The sequence below is a fragment of the Camelus dromedarius genome, chromosome 14 (assembly GCF_036321535.1).
Source record: "Camelus dromedarius isolate mCamDro1 chromosome 14, mCamDro1.pat, whole genome shotgun sequence".
NCBI classification, from domain to species: Eukaryota; Metazoa; Chordata; class Mammalia; order Artiodactyla; family Camelidae; genus Camelus; species Camelus dromedarius.
This window is the reverse complement of record NC_087449.1, coordinates 40,777,690-40,797,921: the sequence shown is the minus strand read 5'-3', so window position 1 is coordinate 40,797,921 and position 20,232 is coordinate 40,777,690. Positions and strand designations below refer to the sequence as shown.

Below are 20,232 nucleotides of genomic sequence, written 5' to 3'. Positions count from 1 at the left end.
TATACTGTGCTCATGGATTAGAAGAATTAATATTGTTAAAATGACCACACTCCCCCAGGAAATCTACAGATTCAGTGCAATCCTTATCAAAATACCAAGGGAATTTCTAACAGAACTAGAACAAATAGTTCTAAGATTTGTATAGAAATATAAAATTCTCCAAATTGCCAAATTAATCGTGAGAAAGAAGAACAAACCTGGAAGTATCATGCTCCCTGATTTCAAATGATACTACAAAGCTACAGTAATCAAAACAGTATGGAACTGGCACAAAAAACAAACACAGAAATCATTGGGACAGAAATAAGCCCACGCTTACATGGTCAAAGAATTTATGACAAAGGAGGCAAGAATATATCATGGGGAAGAAACAGTGTCTTCAATAAATGGTGCTGGGAAAACTGGACAGCTGCATGTAAAAGAATCCAACTGGACTACTTCTGCACAATATAGTACAAATAAACTCAAAATGGATTAAACACTTAAATGTAAGACTTGAAACCATAAACTTCTAGAAGAAAACATAGACAGTGCTCTCTTTCACATTGCCCTTAGTAATATTTTTTGGATATATCTCCTCAAGCAAGGGAAACAAAAGCAAAAATAATCAAATGGGATTATGTCAAACTAAAAAGCTGTCAAGTTTCCTGTTAAGGAAACTGTCAACAAAACAAAAAGGCTGCCTATCGAACGGGAGAAGATATTTGCAAACAATATATTCAACAAAGGGTTAATATCTAAAATATTAAAAGAACTCATACAACTTAATATTAAAAAACAAACAGGCAGCGAGGAGGACCTGAATAGACACTCTTCCAAAGAAGACATACAAATGGCCAACAGACAGGTGAAAAGATGCTCAACATTGCTAATCATCAGGCAAATACAAATCAAAACCACAATGAGATTACCTCACCCTTGTCAGAATGGCTATTATCAAAAAGACAAGAAATAACAAGCGTTGGCAACGATGGAGACAAAGGAAGTCTCGTGCACTGTTGGTGGGAATGTAAATAGGTATAGCCACTACAGAAAACATTATGGAGGGTCTTCAAAAAATTAAAAATAGAACAATCATATGATCCAGCAATTCCACTTCTGGGTATTTTTCTGAAGAAAACAAAAACCGTAATTCAAAAAGATATATGCACCCTTATGTTCACTGTAGCATTATTCACAATAGCCAAGACATGGAAGCAAACTAAGTGTATATCAACAGATGAATGGATAAAGATGTGAGATATATAGAGAGATAGAGATATAGATATATACACATACACATACATACATACACACACAATGGAATATTACTCAGTCATAAAAAGAATGAAATATTGCCATTTGTGACAACATGGATGGACCTAGAGGGTGTTGTGCTGAAAGAAATAAGGCAGGTGAGAAAGAAGAATGCCATATGACTTCACTTACATGCGAAATCTAAAATAAATGAACAAACATAACAAAACAGAAACAGTCTCACAGATAAGGAGAACAGACAAGTGACTGTCAGACGGGATAGGGGTTGGGGGATGAGTGAAATAGGTGAAGGAGATTAAGAGGTACAAACTTCCAGTTACAAAAGAAATAAGTCATTTGGGGATGAAATGTACAGCATAGGGAATATAGTTAATAACACTGTAATAACTTTGTAAAGATTTTATAAAGTATAGAAATATTGAATCACTGTGTTGTGCACCTGGAATTAACATAGTGCTATACATCAATTACACTTTAAAAAATAGACTTACCTGCCTCTTAGTTTCCAGGATATAGCCAAGGTCCTTGGATAATTTGACTAAATTCATTACTTTCTACAATTATCTCTCTGCTTCTGACCCATCGCTTTGATATACAAAAAGACAGATAATGTAGCTGATCAAATCATCCATCTGAACTAGGAATTCTGCCTTACTGAAAAATTTTAAAGTTATACCAAAGATCTAACTGGTTAATCCTGTTGTGAAATAAAGAATATTTGCCAAATGAGTATCCCTCTAAATATGCTGGTTTTGCATACTCAAATATTCATATTTTAAAGGAATCTTTTAATATATATTTTGAGATATATATATATGTATCTTCATCCAAAGAAAGTCTACACAAATTGCTGGCAGAGAGCAAGATAAGCAATTATGTAGCCTTGTCTCAGGAGAGACAGGAAAAGCCCCTTGAAGGCTATAAACTTCTTCCTGGTTCTGTGAGCCTAATTCATCCACAGCAGGACAGCAGCCAGCAACTACGTGCATCTCTTCCTCGCACTCTGCCGTGCAAAGCTGTGTCCATTGTCATCTTCAAAAGTTGACGCAAACAAGCTTCCAATGAAGACTTCACTGAATAACTCCACTTAGTCATTTTGTATTAATTATATTTGCAACAGGAAAAAATTACCTATGCTCCTTCTCTAATTCCTAAAGAGGATGGGTCCTCTTATTAAAAGACCTGTTTTGCTAAACACAGTAACTTGCCAGGGGTGCAAGTTTGGAAGTAGAAGCTGGGATAAAATGCATTCCTCCCAATAATGAAAGGTGGAGAAATCTGCACAGGGCTCTGGGAAGGGGAGTAAGAGCACCAAAGTAAGAGTCAGTGCCAGTGATGAAGATTCTAGAATTTCAGGCACCTTCCTCTAGCCATTAATTCTATAATTTGGAAATTACATATATTGGATTGTCATAGTCTAAGAGTTACCATTCGCCCAATAATTACTGAGAGCCCATTACTAGAATAAAATTAATTATACTTCATAATTATAAATGAATACATAGTAATTATAATTAATGTAAGCTAGCAGTTAATAATTGCTTATGAGGATTCAGAAATGGAGAGATTTCTTCTAGGTAAAGGCAGGCTGAATTTTAGGAATGACAACATGGAAGAAGTTGCACCCAAGCTGGGTGTTAAAGAGTGGAATTGGTCACATAAAGGCTTTTCAGAGGAATGGAACAGCATGGATAATCTGACCAAAGCCACACATTTTTTCCAATAATTATTTATCAATAGCCACTGTGTGCCAGGCACCGCACTAGATCCTAGGGACATGAAGGTGAATTTGGCCTCATAGACTTCTGTTGATAGATCCTGCCATTTTTCTATTCATTCTGTTATTGGTTTGTCACATCTGTCAGGTCTTTCTTGGTCACATTTCTACATGGCCAGTTTTCCTCTCTCTTTTTTTTTTTTTTTTAACATTTTTTATTGATGTATAATCATTTTACAATGTTGTGTCAAATTCCAGTGTTCAGTACAATTTTTCAGTCATACATGGACATATACACACTCATTGTCACATTGTTTTTCTCTGTGAGCTACCATAAGATTTTGTGTATATTTCCCTGTGCTATACAGTATAATCTTGTTTCAGTTTTCCTCTCTTGAGTCATGTGTGTATGATGCTTCTTTTGCTCTTTAAATGTACTACTTTACATTTATTCTAGTGCATTTTAACCTGCTATTGATGACCATTTCTCTAATTTATTGAGGTCAATTGAATTTTGACCTTCTAACTTGGCATATCAATCTGCTTGGGGTCACATGTAATATTTATGAAGATTTTCACTTTCTCTCCACTGTCCAGACCCATATCTCAGTACCATCTTGTGCCAATATATACTGAAGTTTAGAATTAAGACAAGAAATAGGGTCCCCAAATCCCAGGTTACCAAAACCTAGTGTATCTGTAACTGACCAGATTTATTAACTGAAATTGCAGTGATGTCTCTCAAATGACAGTCCTAACTTTATCAACAGATACTTGAGTACCTACCACATGTGGGAACAGTGATGCACGATGCATTGGGCCTTGTTCTTGAGAGGCTTACAGTCTAGACGAGGAGGCAAACAGACAATGCATACACATTTGTTTGGCCGGGGACTTTGCTACCCCTCTTCCTAATGGACTAAGAGAGAACAGAAATGAGAATGTGAGAACACAGGAAGGAATTTCCTTTTCCTCCGCCATGTCCTCTTACTAGCTACCTTCAGAGGAAGGAGTTATCAATCTGACTGGTCAGAGCCCAGAACACTAACAAGTCCATATTTACCAGTGGCTGGGGTCACTTTGTGTTGGAAGGTCACATCATCAGGAGTGCTGTTCTTGCCCCTGGTGGGACCAGCCCAGCAGCCATCTGGCCCACATTTGGATGAGCAAAGCTGGTCTGCTTGCAGATCTGATTATCTTCTCCTGTCTTTCTGCAGGCAGGTCTACACATGATAGTCCCAAAACTTAGAAGGTGGAAGCAGAGGAGGGAATTAGGAAGCTTCACTTCAGCCTTAAACTCAAGCCACGTGATTCCGTCTTCTGGCAGAGTTCTATTCTAGGGGTTACCGGGTGCTAGCTCAGCTATGAATAAAACAATCCTTCGGTTTCTATTCCAGTTTCTTTCTGGTGTATAATTCCTTCGGGAACCCTAAAGAGTGGAGAGAGACTAGCAGAGTAGGATTTGGCTATTTCTCATCCTTGAGTGTGGCAGACTATATGGGTGGTCACAGTTTTTCACAAATTTTTGTTGCCTTCGCCAGGAAAGGGTCATACTTCCCTACCCTACCAATGTCAGACTTGGCCAGATGAACTTGTTCTGACCAAGAAAATGTGAGCTCTTACGTGTAAAAGTTGCAAGCAGAAGCATTAAGGACCATTGTGTGTTTCACTGTGGTCAGTTTTCCCCTTCCACAAGACTAACGTTGTTGCAGATAAAGGAACTCTATCAGCCTGCGTCCTGGCAAGAAGATAACCTAAAATACACTGAGCTGACCGGTTATGGGTGGGTATCGTATTTCAAGAAATAAAACTTTGCTGTAAGCCACTTTGGAGCCACAGCCTAACCCAGCTTCTCCTGATACATTTACCTTATTACCACCTATATCAAAACCATTGTTGTCCTCCCAACATCAATTCCCCCTTCATTTCTCCTAAGAGAACCCCAGTTTTGCCCAGATATTCACCTAACTCTACACGTGCTTGGTGAGGGTGGTGGGATTCCAACTCCCAGCCACAGAGGGTAAATCATGATTAATTTAAGCCGCTCACGATGATTTCTTACTCCCTGCTGGTGAGTGGTTTAGAAGTGAGAGAGTGTGAGAAGTCTGCTTGAGATCTTGAGACAGGTTTTCCTCCCTAACAAAAACAGACACATGGGAAGAAACAATCTCCTATATCCACTGGACAGTGTATGTAGGCATTTGTCAGCTGGAATTATGGCAGTAAGGGGTACTGGCCTAAGGTAGACAGAGTGAAGAGATGGAGAGAATTTAGGACCCTGATAAGTTTATTGAGCTGTTAAATGAACTAACCTTAGAACTGACCTACCCCTAGATTTCTTGTAACATGAGATAATACATTTTCTTTATTTAAGACAGTTGAATCTGGAATGAAGGGGGAAAGAATGAGTCTAACTCGAGGCAGGACAGCATCATTTTATATTGCTGAAGCTCACGAAACATCAGGGTTAAATCTGTATTTGGGAGTCACCCATGGAGAAATATTACATAAAATAATATATCTTAGAAAAATAACCCAAACCTGGGGCTGTTACCTCTGTGCTTGAGAATTTTGATAATAGAACAAAACATATCAACACAAGTTTAGCTGTCTCTTAACTAGATATGCCACTGTCCCAGATCCTCATTACCCATCCTAGAAAAGGGAGATCACAGAGGTGGTAGCAACCTTCTAGGGAAGGTGAGCAAACATAGTGAAGAAGAGATGATAACATCTGGATCCTCAGATCTGTTCCCCTCAAGCTTGGGTTTTGGGGATCTTGCTGGCCACTTGCCTATGAATTAAACATTCTAGACTTAATGAAGATGACTATGAAAATGGATTGTAAGCAACTTCTAAATTTACTGACTCATATACAAGTTATCATTCCAGGCAATTATGGTTCTGATCATCTTATATACATCCTATGTATGATACTGCAGAAGCCCAGTAGGAAGCATCAGGATCAACAAAATATATACCACAGGACATCAAGGAAATGGTCCCCGTAGAAGATTCAGTCTCTAGTGCCCAAGACGATCTGTAGTTAAAAGATAGTTTTGAAAGCTACTTATTCTTAAGGCACTAGGTTACCGTTACTTTAAGAAAACATATTCATGTAGGGTTGTGTGAAGATTTTGCAACACAAAAGGATTTCCTTAACATTGCTAGAAAAAGAATTAACTTTTGAAATTCCATTTAGACAGAACTTTTCCCACAGCACATCTAGTGGGTAAATGCACACACCTGCATAATATATGCACTGAAGCCTATACCTTACCTGAGATATCTTACCCCATTTCTAAATTGTCATTTCTTGGCCTGCTTTGAAATTCCTCTTGCCTCCCTAAGCCAAAAAAAAAAGAAAAAAAAAAAAGACAAATATTTTAATGAGCCGGAAGAGCAAATGCAATCTCTAAAGATGGCTAACTTCAGTCTTGCAGTTATTTAGAAAGGAAAGGTGGGCTTCAAAAATTATCGTTTGCCGGCAGAATTTGCAGTTGGCTAAGACTAAGGACAGTGTTTAAAGATGACTCAGTTGTATGGCCTGGGGGGATGGGGAAAGACAAGCTGGTGGCCCCCTCTAACTAAATGGAGTCTTAGATCCGTTTCCTTCGCATTGAGGTTCTACAGGCCCACAACCGCTGCATCCATCCTGGGAGAGGGTGTCCAGTGAAAGAAAATCTGATACCCTAGGAAATGCACCTTAAAATTATCAGAACCCTCAACTCCCACCTCCAGCTCCAGGGCAGGATTGGGGTAGAGTCCAGCTGGGGGCCTAGCTGGGTGACCTTCGCCAGGCTCTGGAGTCCCCCTTGGGACGTCCCCAAGGCCCTGCCCCGGGCTCTGTATGGGGCCTCCAGCTCCTAGCTCGGACCGCCTTTGGGAATCATCCCGCTGCCCGCTGCGCACCATTAGTCCGTCTGCCCGGACACCCTCTCCGTCCCACTGGGCCGCCGCCCCGGCCCCTCCCGCTCCGACCGCCCCACCGGGACCGGCAGCACCACGCCCACCGGGGTCCAGCTCGGGACAGGGATGCCCTCACTCAGCCTCGCCGCCGCCCGCCTGCGCTGGGGGCTCCCCGGGGTCGCCAGCCCCGCGCGGCTCCCCTCCCCCGGCCTCCGCAGGCCCCCGGCCCCGCCGCCCCTCCCGGGCGCCGCCCGCCGCGGCCGCCTCTGCAGCTGGCCCCGCGGCCGCCGCCGCGCGCTGATTGGCTGGCCGCGGCCGGCGGCGGCGCTGAGTGGCCGGGCAGATTCGCTGGGTCAGGGCTGCAGAGGCGCCTGGCGCACCGGCGGGAGCGGAGCCGCGGCGCGCGCTCGCCGGGACGCCCGCCGGCCGGCCGCCGGCCCGCCAGCCTAGCGAGCGGCCCGGGGCGCTGAGGGGGCTCGCGCCTCGCCGGGCGCCGCCGCCTTGGCCGCCATGTGCTCCCAGCTCTGGTTCCTGACGGACCGGCGCATCCGCGAGGACTACCCGCAGGTGCAGATCCTGCGCGCCCTCCGGCAGCGCTGCTCCGAGCAGGACGTGAGCTTCCGGGCGGTGCTCATGGACCAGATCGCCGTCACCATCGTCGGCGGCAACCTCGGTGAGCCAGGCGGGCCCGCGAGGGCGGGGAGGTGCTCCGGGGTCCCCGAGAGCCGGCGGGTGGGCGCGCGCACCCGCCCCTCCCCCAGCCAAGCCTCCTTCGGGCCCCCCAAACCAACCTCTCTCCCCTGAGAGACCTCTTTGGATTAGAGAAAGCCCCTAACCTTGAGAGCTTCTTTGACCACCAGCATCTGTCCTGAAGCCAAGATTTGAGAACGGGGTTTAATTCACTTAGGGGACTGAGTTTGGAAGGAACTCGAATTCACCTGAAGCCGCCTGGAGGTCCGAGAAAAATCAAGCTACTAACCTTAAGTTAGCAAATTCTGTTTGCAACGAAATCCTGTCAGCTTAGATTTATAGAAACCACATTAAATTTATAAAATTGCCATTAAAATGAATGTTTTAAAAAGTTTCCGGGAGTGTGCAAGCATCAGTAATACACTACACAGAGTATTATTGCCAAACAAGGAACCGGCATGTGGGGCGAAGCCTGAGAAAGACTGGAGTCACCTCTTGAGTGTAAAGTGGGAGAAGAGACCTTTGATGGGTTTTCTTTAACTCGTCCTCCTCCCTGAAGGAGTTGAATTCTGACTCCAGAAAAGCCAAGATTTCCGGTACAGACAATTCTGGCCTCACTGATTTCTCCACTACTGTGTCCACGGTAGACGTTTTTTGGGTAGATATGGACATCATGTGACCCTGACCTCAAAAGGTTAAGTATGTTTTTAGATATTCTTGATTATCCTTATACAAACAGTCTCCAACATAGGAATCCTGGTTTAGGAACCTCCCCCTGGCTTGCAGTTTTGAGTCTGTCCAGCCTCCATTCTGGAGGTATCTGTTCACTTCAGGAGGGGCCAGGACTCAGTGGGTGCTGGGGCCAGTCAGGGTGCTTCTTGGAATACCATTCACATTATTTCAACCATACCTGGTTAAATAAACTAATACTTCGTTACTTTTCTTTGGCAGGGGAAAGGGATTCCAAATTCTGAGCAGGCCACTTACAAATGAGATTTTGAATATGACCTGTTTCTGAGTGAACATATCTATTCTAAATGTTTCATCCATAAATTTATCTAAACCCTTTGTAAGTAATATTGGGTTGTATAGCCTGCTGGAGAAATACACTACAAACATCAGGTATCATACATTTAGTCTAAAACAGTGGCTGTCAACCATAAAGGGCACTATCTCTCTAGTCTTGCTTTGCTAAAACTCTCACAGTTAGTTAATGTGGAACTAGATTCCTGGGCAGGCAGGCAATCAGCAGACTTGGATTCTTATTACAGCTTTACGCTAACACGTATCTTGACTTTGCCTTGGCCAAGTCACTTTATGTCTTTGAATTTCCAGTTTCTCATTTATAAAACTAAAGGTTAAGTTTCCTCTAGCTTTAAAATTCTGTCAGTATCATACTTAAATGGAATACTCTGTTCTTTTTTACCAATCTAGATCAAGTATATATATCTTTCCACCCTGTGAGTAGTTCTGTTTGCTCTTTATTTATTTTACAGCCTGTAAAGATGCCTTTTTTGAGGTACAGTAACATCATTCCACACCATGTTCCTGTTGTAGACCTACCACACATTCTGTGAAAGAGTAGAGAAGTGCTCTCTGTTTTGGATCTAAAACCCCATTTTAAAGAATCAGTCATAGGAAAAGAGAAAATTAAATTCTAGTGCTGCAGGAAACAGTTCAACCCTTTTGTTCAGTGTTTTAAACTTTTGCTGGAATTCATGTGTGAATGCATCTCAGTCTATTCAGAAACCAGGAGTTACTTCTTTTTAAACTACAAGAAAATCTTCTTAGTTATTTGTCTAGCTGATAGAGAGACTGAAGACAGGTATTTTTGAAGCAGTTTTCAGTTTCTGCTAGTTCAGAGATTGCCCCACACAAATCACAACACATAGAACAAACCTATTAGATCACTGTTTCTGCCATCCAAAGTAGTAAAAAGATTTATTTGGTGTGTGTGGATGGATTAATTAAGGCACAAGGAAGTGAGTTCCATGAGAAGGGTGAGCACGTTGGCTTTGTTCAGTGCTGTAGCAGTGTCTAAATATTGCCTCACACACAACAGGCACTCAGTACATAATAAGCACTCAGTAAATATTTTTCAGTGCATAAAGCTATGCAGTCTTTCCCAGTTTCTTCTAGACTCAACTATAAAAAACCCTCGGTAATTTGCTGAGCCAAAGCATTCCTCTGAAATGAACTCCAGAACTTACTGGGTTTGAAATACAGAAAGAGCTACAGTGACATTGATGCGATTTCCCACTTTGAGAATTATTGTGAGAACCGGAAAGGAGTCTGAGATCATCCATTCGGACCCCTTCATTTTACAAACAAAGAACCTGATGCTCAAAGAGATGAAGTTACTAGCTCAGTGCCACCCAGCTGGTTAACAGCAAACCAGTGATTAAAACCCGATCTCCTAACTCCCAGCCAGTGATATGGAATAAGTATGCCTTAGGACGTCTGCAGCCCATAGTTCCTTTCTCAGTAGGTGTGGAATTGAACTGAATTACATTCAATTGAGGCTCAACAGTGATGTTGCAAAGGAATGTTATAGTTTAGTAAGTTAAGGTACCACCTTTACTTGGGCTTCATACCTTCACTCCTTTCCATTCCTTCCTGAGACTTGTGTAGGAGTGCATGAAGGAGTCAGTTTGGGACAGATATGGGCCATGATTCTGCCCGTTGCGTAAATTCATTCCCAGTCTTTCCTCTGTGGAGGCTAGTGGGAACCCAAACCCATAGTTGAGAATTTCGGATTATACCTGAAATAGGATTCGGACAAGAGATGAAAAGTTTTGGATTTAAAGTTGGTGGGCGGGGAAAAAAAAGATTGGGAGAGGGAAATAGCTAAGTGGCAGAGCGCGTGCTTAACATGCACAAGGTCCTGGGTTCAATCCCCAGCACTTGGCCATTAGAAGATAAATAAATAAATGAAAGTTGCAGTTATGTTAAACGATAGAGTACAAATAAGCTGGAACAGCTGTGCAAATGCAAGATTTTATGTTTATTCTTTTTAACTCAGTGATCTCTCCAACCCAGCACAGGTTTGGGTAGGGAGGCTACTGGGAAGAGTAATGACCTTCAGGTGATGGAAGCAATCCTGTAGAAAACACTAGCCCTTCACCTCCCTGCTGGCTGTAGCATTATGAGAATCCTATCCATCTCTAATTCCTCCTTAGAAACCACAAAGTCTTCATTCATTCGTTCGGTACATACTTGTTAATCTCAATCCCAGGAATAAGGTGGTGGTGAATGTGGCACCACAGTGCACATTGCTATAGTCAAGGCAAAATATATGCAGCGCCTAGTTTGTGCCAGGCATAGGTCTAGGTTCTTTTTACACATTAATCTTATAAACATCAGTAAGGATATCTGGGCACAGAGTCCTGGCTGGCTGTTGGGACCAGTACTCAGTAAATCTGGCCTCAGCACTTTCTGTTTCCTCTTTTCCACTCCACCCCTACATCAGCCTACACCCACTTCACCATGTCCCTTGCCCTGAAATTGCCTCTACCTGAGATGCTTCTCTGGTCCAGCTACCTCCCACGTGGGGAACTTTTATTCATCCTTCTTATCCAGCTCAAGTCCCTCTTCTCTATAAAGTCTTTCTTCAACTCCTTCCCCTGTCCCCAAGCAGTCTCTTCCATCTGCTGGCAAATAACATCGTGGAGACCTTTTAAGATAGCATTCATCATATTTTATTATGATTTATCTATTTGCAAAGTTTGTCTTCTCTCACTCCCTAAATGACTGGGGATTCCTCAAATGTATGCGACAGAACAGGTGCATAGTAGGCCTTCAGTTAATGTCTGTTGAATGACTGAGTAAAGTGCCTAAAAGGCTAATTAAGGCATGTGAGACTTTTGCTGTGATTAGCTGCTGTGTTTAAGAGATCATGATTGGATGCGTAATTGTTTTGGTGATGAGGACATTTATTTATTTGAGGACAGAGTCACTGGTGCAGATTAAGTGCTCTGACCACCCACTGTTCTTTACAGTTAACTGTCTCAAGAAATGAGCATTGTCCCTAACTCAGGGCCAGATACCAAGACAGAAGAAATGAGTCTGACCTGGAAATGAGCGTGCGTTTCAGTTTGTCTCTCAGGAGCAGGATGATTCAGCATTCTTCCCTTGCTCTCAGAGCTGAAACCTTGGTGGCAATATGGCAGTTTCTAGGTCAGGTTCTTTACATTAAGGTGTTGTGGGATACTTTCACTGGGGTCTTTGTAATGATCAGGTGAGTAAGATTTAAAAGGTTTGGGTGAAGGGAAATGCTAAGTAAATTTGAATGAGGAAATGGTATTATCATAGGCTTCCAAAAGACCACAGAGGCTTCAGGGAGAAAGGATGGACTTCTGTTACTGTGCAGGAAGACACTAGCAGGAAGGGGTGCCACGCTAACCTTGGTGCATAAAGGTTCATCTTTAACCTCAGTCCCTGCTAAAGGCCTGTGTCTGACACCCTGTAATCTGAATACACCACCATCCAGCACTAGTGGAAAGGTCAGAGGGTGGGTGGAAGCACTGACCATATAATGTTTCCAAACTGACGTGAATGCTGAGTGGAGACACCTTACCCCTGAGTCCACATTTATAACTGTAGGCTGACCTCAAGGACAGAGGATGGGTTGAAGTGTGGTTTGTGTTGATGTTTCTGACAGTTGTTTTGGGGGACATCTCATGAACTGTGTTGGGAAACGTTCTAGAACCAATAGATTGGGATCCTTAGTGGATCACAAAGCCCTCCTTGTAGATTTCTGAACCACCTGTTGCTACCGTCACACACCTCCACCTAGTTTGTTAGGCTTGCCTGGTGGAAGGAGTCCAACCATCATCCATGAGGTCCATGTCATCTCCATCCATCTATGCCTCCTTGTCATTCCCCTTACTACCAGAGAGTCCCCTGACATCCAGGTCCATCAGTACCAGCCTCACTTCACTCGTCCCCCTCCTCCCAGTGGGTGATTAGGTGAAGCCTCTCCCGGAAGTGGATAAGGTGGTAAGTGAGCCACCTTATCCACTTCCGGGAGAGGCTTCACCTAATTAGGGCTTTATATTATTTTAACATAAACCTATAGCAAAACCTGAAATTCTCAGTCTATTTCTACTTAACCCTTCACTACTGAAAAAGAACTCGACTATGAGGAAGTGATAAATTTAAGTTACTTTGTATTGAAGAACTAACAGGAATAATGATTCTTCATTCCTGTAACTCTGTTATTAATACTTGAATACCTTGTACGTGTCAGTGAATCTTCACAACAGTCTATTCACTCCTTTATTTCATTCCACAGTTATCATCTGGGTGCCCACCCAGGCACTGTGCTAGGTGCTGGAGACAGAATGAAGAGAAGAACACAGTCTTCACCCTCCTTATTATGATTTCATTCATTCATTCATTCACTCAACAAATACCTGTTGACTACCTACTACATGTAAGTTATTCTAGGCACCAGAACAAAACAGGCAGAAATCCCTGCCTCTAGATGGAGAGACAGAATACAAACCAGATAAGTAAAATAGATAGCATGTTGGTGAAAAGAACCAAGGAGGAAAAAAGTAGGAAATGGGGATAGCTCAGTTCTGGGCGTGGGGGAGGGGATTATGATTTTTAGACAACGTGGCTGGAGTGGTCCTCACCCAGAATATGATGTTCGGGTGAAGACCTGAAGGAGGTGAGGACGCAAGCCATTTCGATATCTGGGAGGAGAGTAGTTCAGGCAAGAGGGCACAGCAAGGAAGCCAGTGTGGCCAGAGCAGAGCGAGCCAAGGGGTAAGTGTCAGGAGATGAGGTCAGGGGATGAGAGGTGGAGGCGGGAGGGGAACCACAGGAGGGCTTTGTGGGTCATTTGACTCTGGAATGAGCTGAGAATCCCCTGAGGAGTTTTGAGCAGAGGGGTGATATGAGCTGCCCTGTGTTCACAGGGTCATGCCAGCCACGTGTTGAGGACAGACTGATGACTGCAAAGACAGAAGCAGGGAGGTCACTTAGGAGAGGTTACTGCTGCAGTTCAGGTGAGAGATGGGGATGATGATCATTGGACTAGAATGATTTCAGGGGAGGGGGTGAAAGGCGACTGGATTTTGGATATATTTTGAAGACAAGGTTTTTAGGATTTGCCTACTGGATCAGACGTTGGATGGTCAGGAAAGACTAGTCGAGAAGGACTCTAAAGTCTGTCCTGAGCAGCTCCAAGGGTAAAGTTTGCCATTTACTCATGTGGAAAGGATGTGAGAGAGTAGGTTTGGGCAGGTGGTGAGGACCAGGACTCAGTCTAAGATGCCATTAAACATCCAAATGGAAATGGCAGGTAGGCAGTTTGTCATATCAGTAGGGATTCAGGGGAAAGCCCTGGCCTGAAGATATCAAAAGTAGGAGCATCTCCACACACCTATCAAGCGAGTGACTACAGATAGAAAAGAGAAGAGGTCCAAGGACTGAGCTCTGGGCTACTCCACTGTTAAGCGGTTGGGCAGAGGGGGAGGAACCAGCAAAGAATCCCCAGTAAAAGAAATGAAGAAACCCAGGAGAGTGTGGTGTCCTGGAAGCCGAGGGGGGAAAGTATTTAAAGAAGGAAGATGTGGTCAGCCTGTGCCAGATGTTGCTGGTAGATCGAGTTAAGACAAAGACTGAGAATTGATCATTGGATTTAGCGACGTGGACTTAGCACTTGATGAGATTTGTCTACTGTGACTCTGGTAAGAGCAGTTTCAATGAAGTAGTGGAAAACAGCATATATGCACACTCTTAGAAGTTTTGTTATAAAGGGAAGGTTAAAAAACATCGGTTGATAACTTGCCATGGACTGAACTGTGTTCTCCCAAAATCCTGATGTTGAAGCCTTAATGCCCAATATGATGATATTTGGAGGTGATTTACTTTAGATGAGGGCGTGGGAGTGGGACCCCCATGATAGGTTGTCTCCCTCTCTCTCCCCGAGTCTCCTGCTGGTTCCTCACCATGGGAGGCTGTAGTAGGAAGGCAGCTGTCTGCAAGCCGGGAACGGGGCCTTCACTGGAACTCAAAACTGCTGACACCCCAATATCATACCCCAGTCTGATGAGACTGTGAGAAATAAATGTCTGCTGTTTAAGCCACCCAGCCTGTGGTATTTTGTAATAGCAGCCTGAGCTAAGACATTGCTCAAAGGTGGATCCGAGAGGCTTTTCTTCTTCTTCTTCTTCTTTTCTTTTTTTGAAGTTCTTTGCTCTTTTCTTGATGATTTTATCATAAGTAAGATTTGTAATACTTAAACTCTAAATGTTATCCATTTCTTGCTCCTCTTGCAGCTTCACAAAGCATGAGGATGACCTCTCCATAGCTCTCCCCCCCCCACCCCATTGTGGGGGAGGGGGTAATTAGGTTTATTTATTTATTTTTAGAGGGAGTACTGGGGACTGAACCCAGGACCCTGTGCATGCTAGGCATGCACTCTTCCACTGAGCTACACCCTTCCCCGAGGCTTTTCTTAAAGAAGGGAGAAATAACAGCACATTGTATGCTGATGTGAATGATGCAGTAGAGAGACAGAAATTGGTGAGGTAGGAGAGAGATGAATTGCTGGAGCAGTGCTTTAAGTGACTGAGATGGCTTGGCCTAAACTGGGAACAAGGACACTTCAGCCATCGTGATAGAAAAGGTAACCTTTGTGCCGGTGGGGGCTTAGAGAGACGTTCTTTTGTGATTGCTTCAGTTTTTCTCATTGAAAGAGGAAGCGTGAGAATGAGAAGGAGGGAGGAAAAAGTGAAGGTTTGAGGCAAGAAGAGAAAGCGTGAAATCATGTCTAGGGTTGAGGGTACGAGAAGTCTAGGGAAATGGAATGCTTACCAGGCAGCAATAAGCATGCTCTTGAGGCCGGTCAGCAGATTTGTGGATTTTTCTCAAGATGTGCTCTGTTGCACAGGAGGACACATGGAGCAGGCAGAGAGTTGAATCTGTCTAACCAGAGTCATGGTTTAGCCAAGCAAGAAACAGGTGCAAGGATTTGAGGGTATATGCTGTGCTGTTGACCATGGAATTTAAATAGGGCAAGAGGGGAAGTGAGGGTGTGAAGGGGGTGAGGGATAGTGAAAAGATGGGGGAATCTATACATGGTAGTTCCTAGTGGTGTCCAAGTGTGGCTGGAGTTGGGGCACTAGAGAGTACTGGAAAGATAGGAGACAGTGGCTGGAGATTGGAGTTATGATGATTGTGTGAAGTCTAGAATGTAGCCGGGAGTGGTAATTGGGGAGGGGCGGTGGACAAGATCCTGGGAGGAAAGGAAGTCAAGAAACCAAGAGGCCTGGGCATTGGAGGAATTCTTCATAGGCATGCTGAAATCACCAACATCTATGACAGCGTGGGAGAGTCGGTGAGTCAGGAGGCAGAGCTTCAAGCATAGGGGAGTGACCTGCACAAGTGGAAAGATGTGTGGTGTAGTCTGATGGGAGCCAAACTGGGTGTTTTGTGGGGAGAGAAGGAGAATGGTCTATGAGGAGCAAGGAGCACATCTCTCCTACCTCTGGGTGCAGTAATCCCGGGGCGAGGAAGAAAAAACAGCCACAGCTTGGGAGGGCTGGTGGGGAAGCAGTGTCACTGGGCAGATAGAGATGGGGCTCAGTTGGACTCAGAAAAAGAAGGGGAAAGGAACACTCACTACAAAGGTCAAGGATAGGGCATTTGCTGCCCATCAAGTCCCATTGACTGAGTCCCCGAGGGCACAGGGGAGATGGGCGGGAATGGAAAGTGGAAGTCCAAAAGGCAATGTTGGAGCCGAGTTGGGGTGAGAGTCCAAGGAAATAACATGACCTTGGAGACTGGAGTCTTGAAATGAAAGGGGAAATGGCCTTGATGAGATTTGTCTTCGTGGTTGCAGGAAAGACTGTGTCGGTAAGGTGGGGGAGGGAGGAAGGTTTTCAAGTTCTGGGACCCTTCCATTTTACAGAAGGGGAAACTGAGACCCCAGGAAATTATATCTTGCCAAGCTGTTAAATGACAGCAAAGAATTAAATCAAGCTTCCGACCTGCTGGCCGGTACTTTATCCACTTTGCCTTAGTTGCCTTTCATCTCACATGGCCTCAACTTCTTGAAATGCCTTTTTCAAGTGCGTTAGCCCCGGGATGTCCCTGCACTCAGTGCTCATAGTTGCTCTGCCTGTACCACTGACTTGTCTCTGAGAGTGGATTTTATGGCTTTATTCGTTTTACACCTTTCTTCTGAGCCCAGAAGCACTACAAGTCAGCATCTTGTTTCTAAAATTTTCCTTGCTTCTCTCTTAGAGATCATCACCTAACTGTGCCCTCCTCCTTTGCCGTCACTGTTCTCTGATATACGTGCCTGCGAGAGCACTTCTCACGTTGCGTTGGAACCTCCCCAGCCCCTGCCCAAACCAGACTGATAACTCTTCTTAACACCAAGGTGCTCTGCACAGAGCATCAGTGACATTAGTTACACTTGTGTGTTTTCTTTCTTCTTAAATTCCAGGGACATTGTTTCACTCACACACCTCAACCCCTGTGCCCGGCTCTTAAGAGTGCCTGTTCCTTAGCTGTCAGAGGCCCCCTCGTGTCCCTTTTGCCTTTACCACTTGATGGCACTGCCCACCCCTTCCTCCTGTCTAACCGTCAGCACCCAAATCTCTGTCTGATGGCTTACTCTGATCACAGGAGCTCACTCTGCCCACAAGTTCATGGCCATCCAGAAGGGCCAGGAAATTGATACCACAGCCGTGGATCAGTTCTGAATCAGGCTGGGTTGGTATATAAAAATTACAAATCTCTAGCTCCCTTGCCCCTTGGGTTGAGTAACTGAGGTGTGTGCACTCAACCATTTCTTACTGTTGCTCGGCAGGATTCAGCCCCAGGGACTAAGGTGATCTCTCACTTAAGAACACACCCTTTATGTGCAGCATTGTCTTTTCTACTCCCCTCCCAGTGTTTCCTGCAGTTACCATCCTAATAATAAATCTCTTGCACTTCAGTCTTTGTCTCTGGGTGTCCTTCTATGGAAACCCAGACTAACACTGGGTTTGGCCCAAAGTAAAGTAGATACTAAATAAATCTTCACTGAATGAATGCATGAAACGTGCATTGAGGGACTGAATGAATTAAAATCGTTAATGTCATTATTTTTCTCTGTAAGGAGACTATAAGGTCCTGGTAGGCAGAGACCACCTGGTTCATCTCTGTATTCCTGCTCCTTTGTGTGTCTGACTCATCTCAACAACAGTTCAATAACAGCTGAATTGAATTAAATGACCTCCAATAGCAGTTTATGGAAAGATAAGGTGGCCACATAATGACTGCGGGTTTTAATGAGGTGGGAGTGAGATTTCTTTGGGCATTGTAACAAAGAACTTTAAAAGGGACATTACAAGATATTGAATATAGTTCCCTTTGCTATACAGAAGGAACTTGTTTTTCTTTAATCTATTTTTATATATAGTGGCTAACATTTGCAAATCTCAAACTCCCACATTTTAATAACCTTTAATGAAAAAGAATATGAAGATGAATATATGTATGTATATGCATGCCTGGGACATTCTGCTGTACACCAGAAACTGACACATTGTAAGTGACTGTACTTCAATTAAAAAAAGTGGTGGGGGGGAAGAGGAAAGGCAATAGAATCTACTCAAGAATAAAAATAACTACCAGGTAAGAGCTCAGTGGTAGAGTGCAGCGCTTAGCATGCACGAGATCCTGGGTTCAATCCCCAGTACCTCCATTAAAATAAATAATAAATAAACCTAATTATGCCCCCCCAAAAAAAGTGGAAAAAAAAAACTTCCTTATGAGAAAATATGGGGGCAGGTGGGGTTGGGAGGGTGGGGTAGAAAGAGACTGGGGAAAACCTGGAGAGTGACTGATGAGCCAGGTCATGTTTGGGATGACACGTCTTCCTCCTGGCATAACACGGTACCCCATGCAGCACTTACGGCTTATTATCCACTTACTTTATATATATTGTGGATTCCTTTCTGACAACTTAGAGAGCTTCACTACCAGCCACGGTTAACTGATCCAAGAAGAATGGTTCTAAAAGCTGCCGTAACTCAGGTCCTTGCTTGCTCTCATGCTATAGTGTCCTGCTGTTTTCTTATTTCTGCCACTTGCTTTGTACATGAAGAGTTTTTTTTTTTCCTAGCATACAAGAAGCCAGTTGAGTTTTGAAGCTTGCTTTTTAGTTGTGAAGCCAGGGACGTATACGTGTGTACACAAAGGAGTGCTGTGTGCTCACAGGTCTGGAGGGTGGGACCCACTGTGCATCAGTTCCGTGTAAATGAAAAGACTTTGACAGTCAGGTCTGGTGTGGGGACCCATATACAAGACGACTTTAATTTAAATGTGATGATACATGCAAAGTACCTCCAAAACAACAGCTGATCAATAAAAACGTTAGCTAAACTCAGCTCTGGATGACTGCATCTTCTATTATTCATGCTTTATCCCTCTATTGGTATGAATGATTGAGAATGGTTTTCCATTTTTAGAGTGCTACATCCCCATAATGATTTGCTTATTTCTAAAGCTATTTCTCTGTATTATTAAGTGCATTTCTTTGTGGTTGTACATATAAATGTGAAAGCCTAGTTGTGTAGAATTAATTTAATCTACTATATAGGTTAGGGGGAAAAAGGCTCAATTCTTTGGAAAAGTTAATCATTTTTGGATCTTGCTTTTAATATATTAGAATATTTCCAAATATAAATAATACAGTCCAAAGGAAATCAGAACATAATTACCCATGAAAGTATATAATTCTTTTTTTTATTTTTTTATATATAATTCTTTTTAAAAGGAATATGGAGAAAATATTGCTGTAGTTTCAAAAAGTTGATTTAGACTAGGTTGACTATTGGTCTTTATACTAACAATTTTGGAGTCTGATCTTTTTCACTATCTCATTGACCTGTTTGGAGACAGAGTGATCATTTCAGTTTTTTTTTTAAGTGGTTTGAGTTCTAAACAGTAAATCTCAAGCCCAGCCTAGGAGTCTGGGAGACCCTAAATATTGCAGAAGCAACTCAGCTCCCTCCCCCTGCCCTGCTTCCCAGGTCAAGGCGATGTCCTAGAGCACTAGGGCACTTAATCACATGAGATCCCTTCTTATTGAGGGCAAGGGCCCCTCATTGTTCAGGGCTTTCCTTCATCCACTGGCAGCCAAGCAGAGCCCTGCCCTCCCAGAGGTCCTGCGTCAGCTCTTCATTCCCTTGGCTTAAGGCCTGTAGATTGCAGTGGGAACATTCAGGATCCTAGGAAAGGTGACACATTAAGCTCCATCCTTTCCAGAGAGGAGACATTAATGGGGAGAGGGAGAGAGATTAAAAAGTGGTTAAAGGTTTCAGAATTCACCGACAGGTTTGCCAAGCGCCAGCCAAAAACCCAAGCTCTTCTTGGCCATGGCTGTGTGGAACTGCGATTCCTGCTGATGGACGCCACGGCGAGCAGCACGCTCTTGTCTACTACTTCCTGAAATGGTGATTTAGACTAGGTGTAGACAGCAAAGAGAATGGGAACGAACAGGGGGCAAGTGACGTTGCCCATAGCAAGGATGCTGGAGCTGGGTCAATGGACAAAGGAGTAACTGGTTGTCTTCCTAGCATAGTCAGAGACCAGACCCGTCTAACTGCTTGGGAGAGCATTTTCAGCTTCATATTAACCCACTCCATTCTTCG

General features: G+C 43.7%; 1 protein-coding gene across 1 annotated transcript in view; it reads left to right on the top strand.

Annotated features, from left to right (window-relative positions):
* Positions 1–7,349: 7,349 nt before the first annotated feature.
* The window catches only part of RIMKLA (ribosomal modification protein rimK like family member A), a 28,145-nt gene continuing 15,262 nt past the window's right edge, over positions 7,350–20,232 (top strand). The window contains exon 1 of the mRNA XM_010999280.3: positions 7,350–7,556. Coding sequence (XP_010997582.1) covers positions 7,394–7,556 — 163 coding nt within the window. The 5' untranslated portion in view covers positions 7,350–7,393. The remainder of the gene's footprint in view (positions 7,557–20,232) is intronic.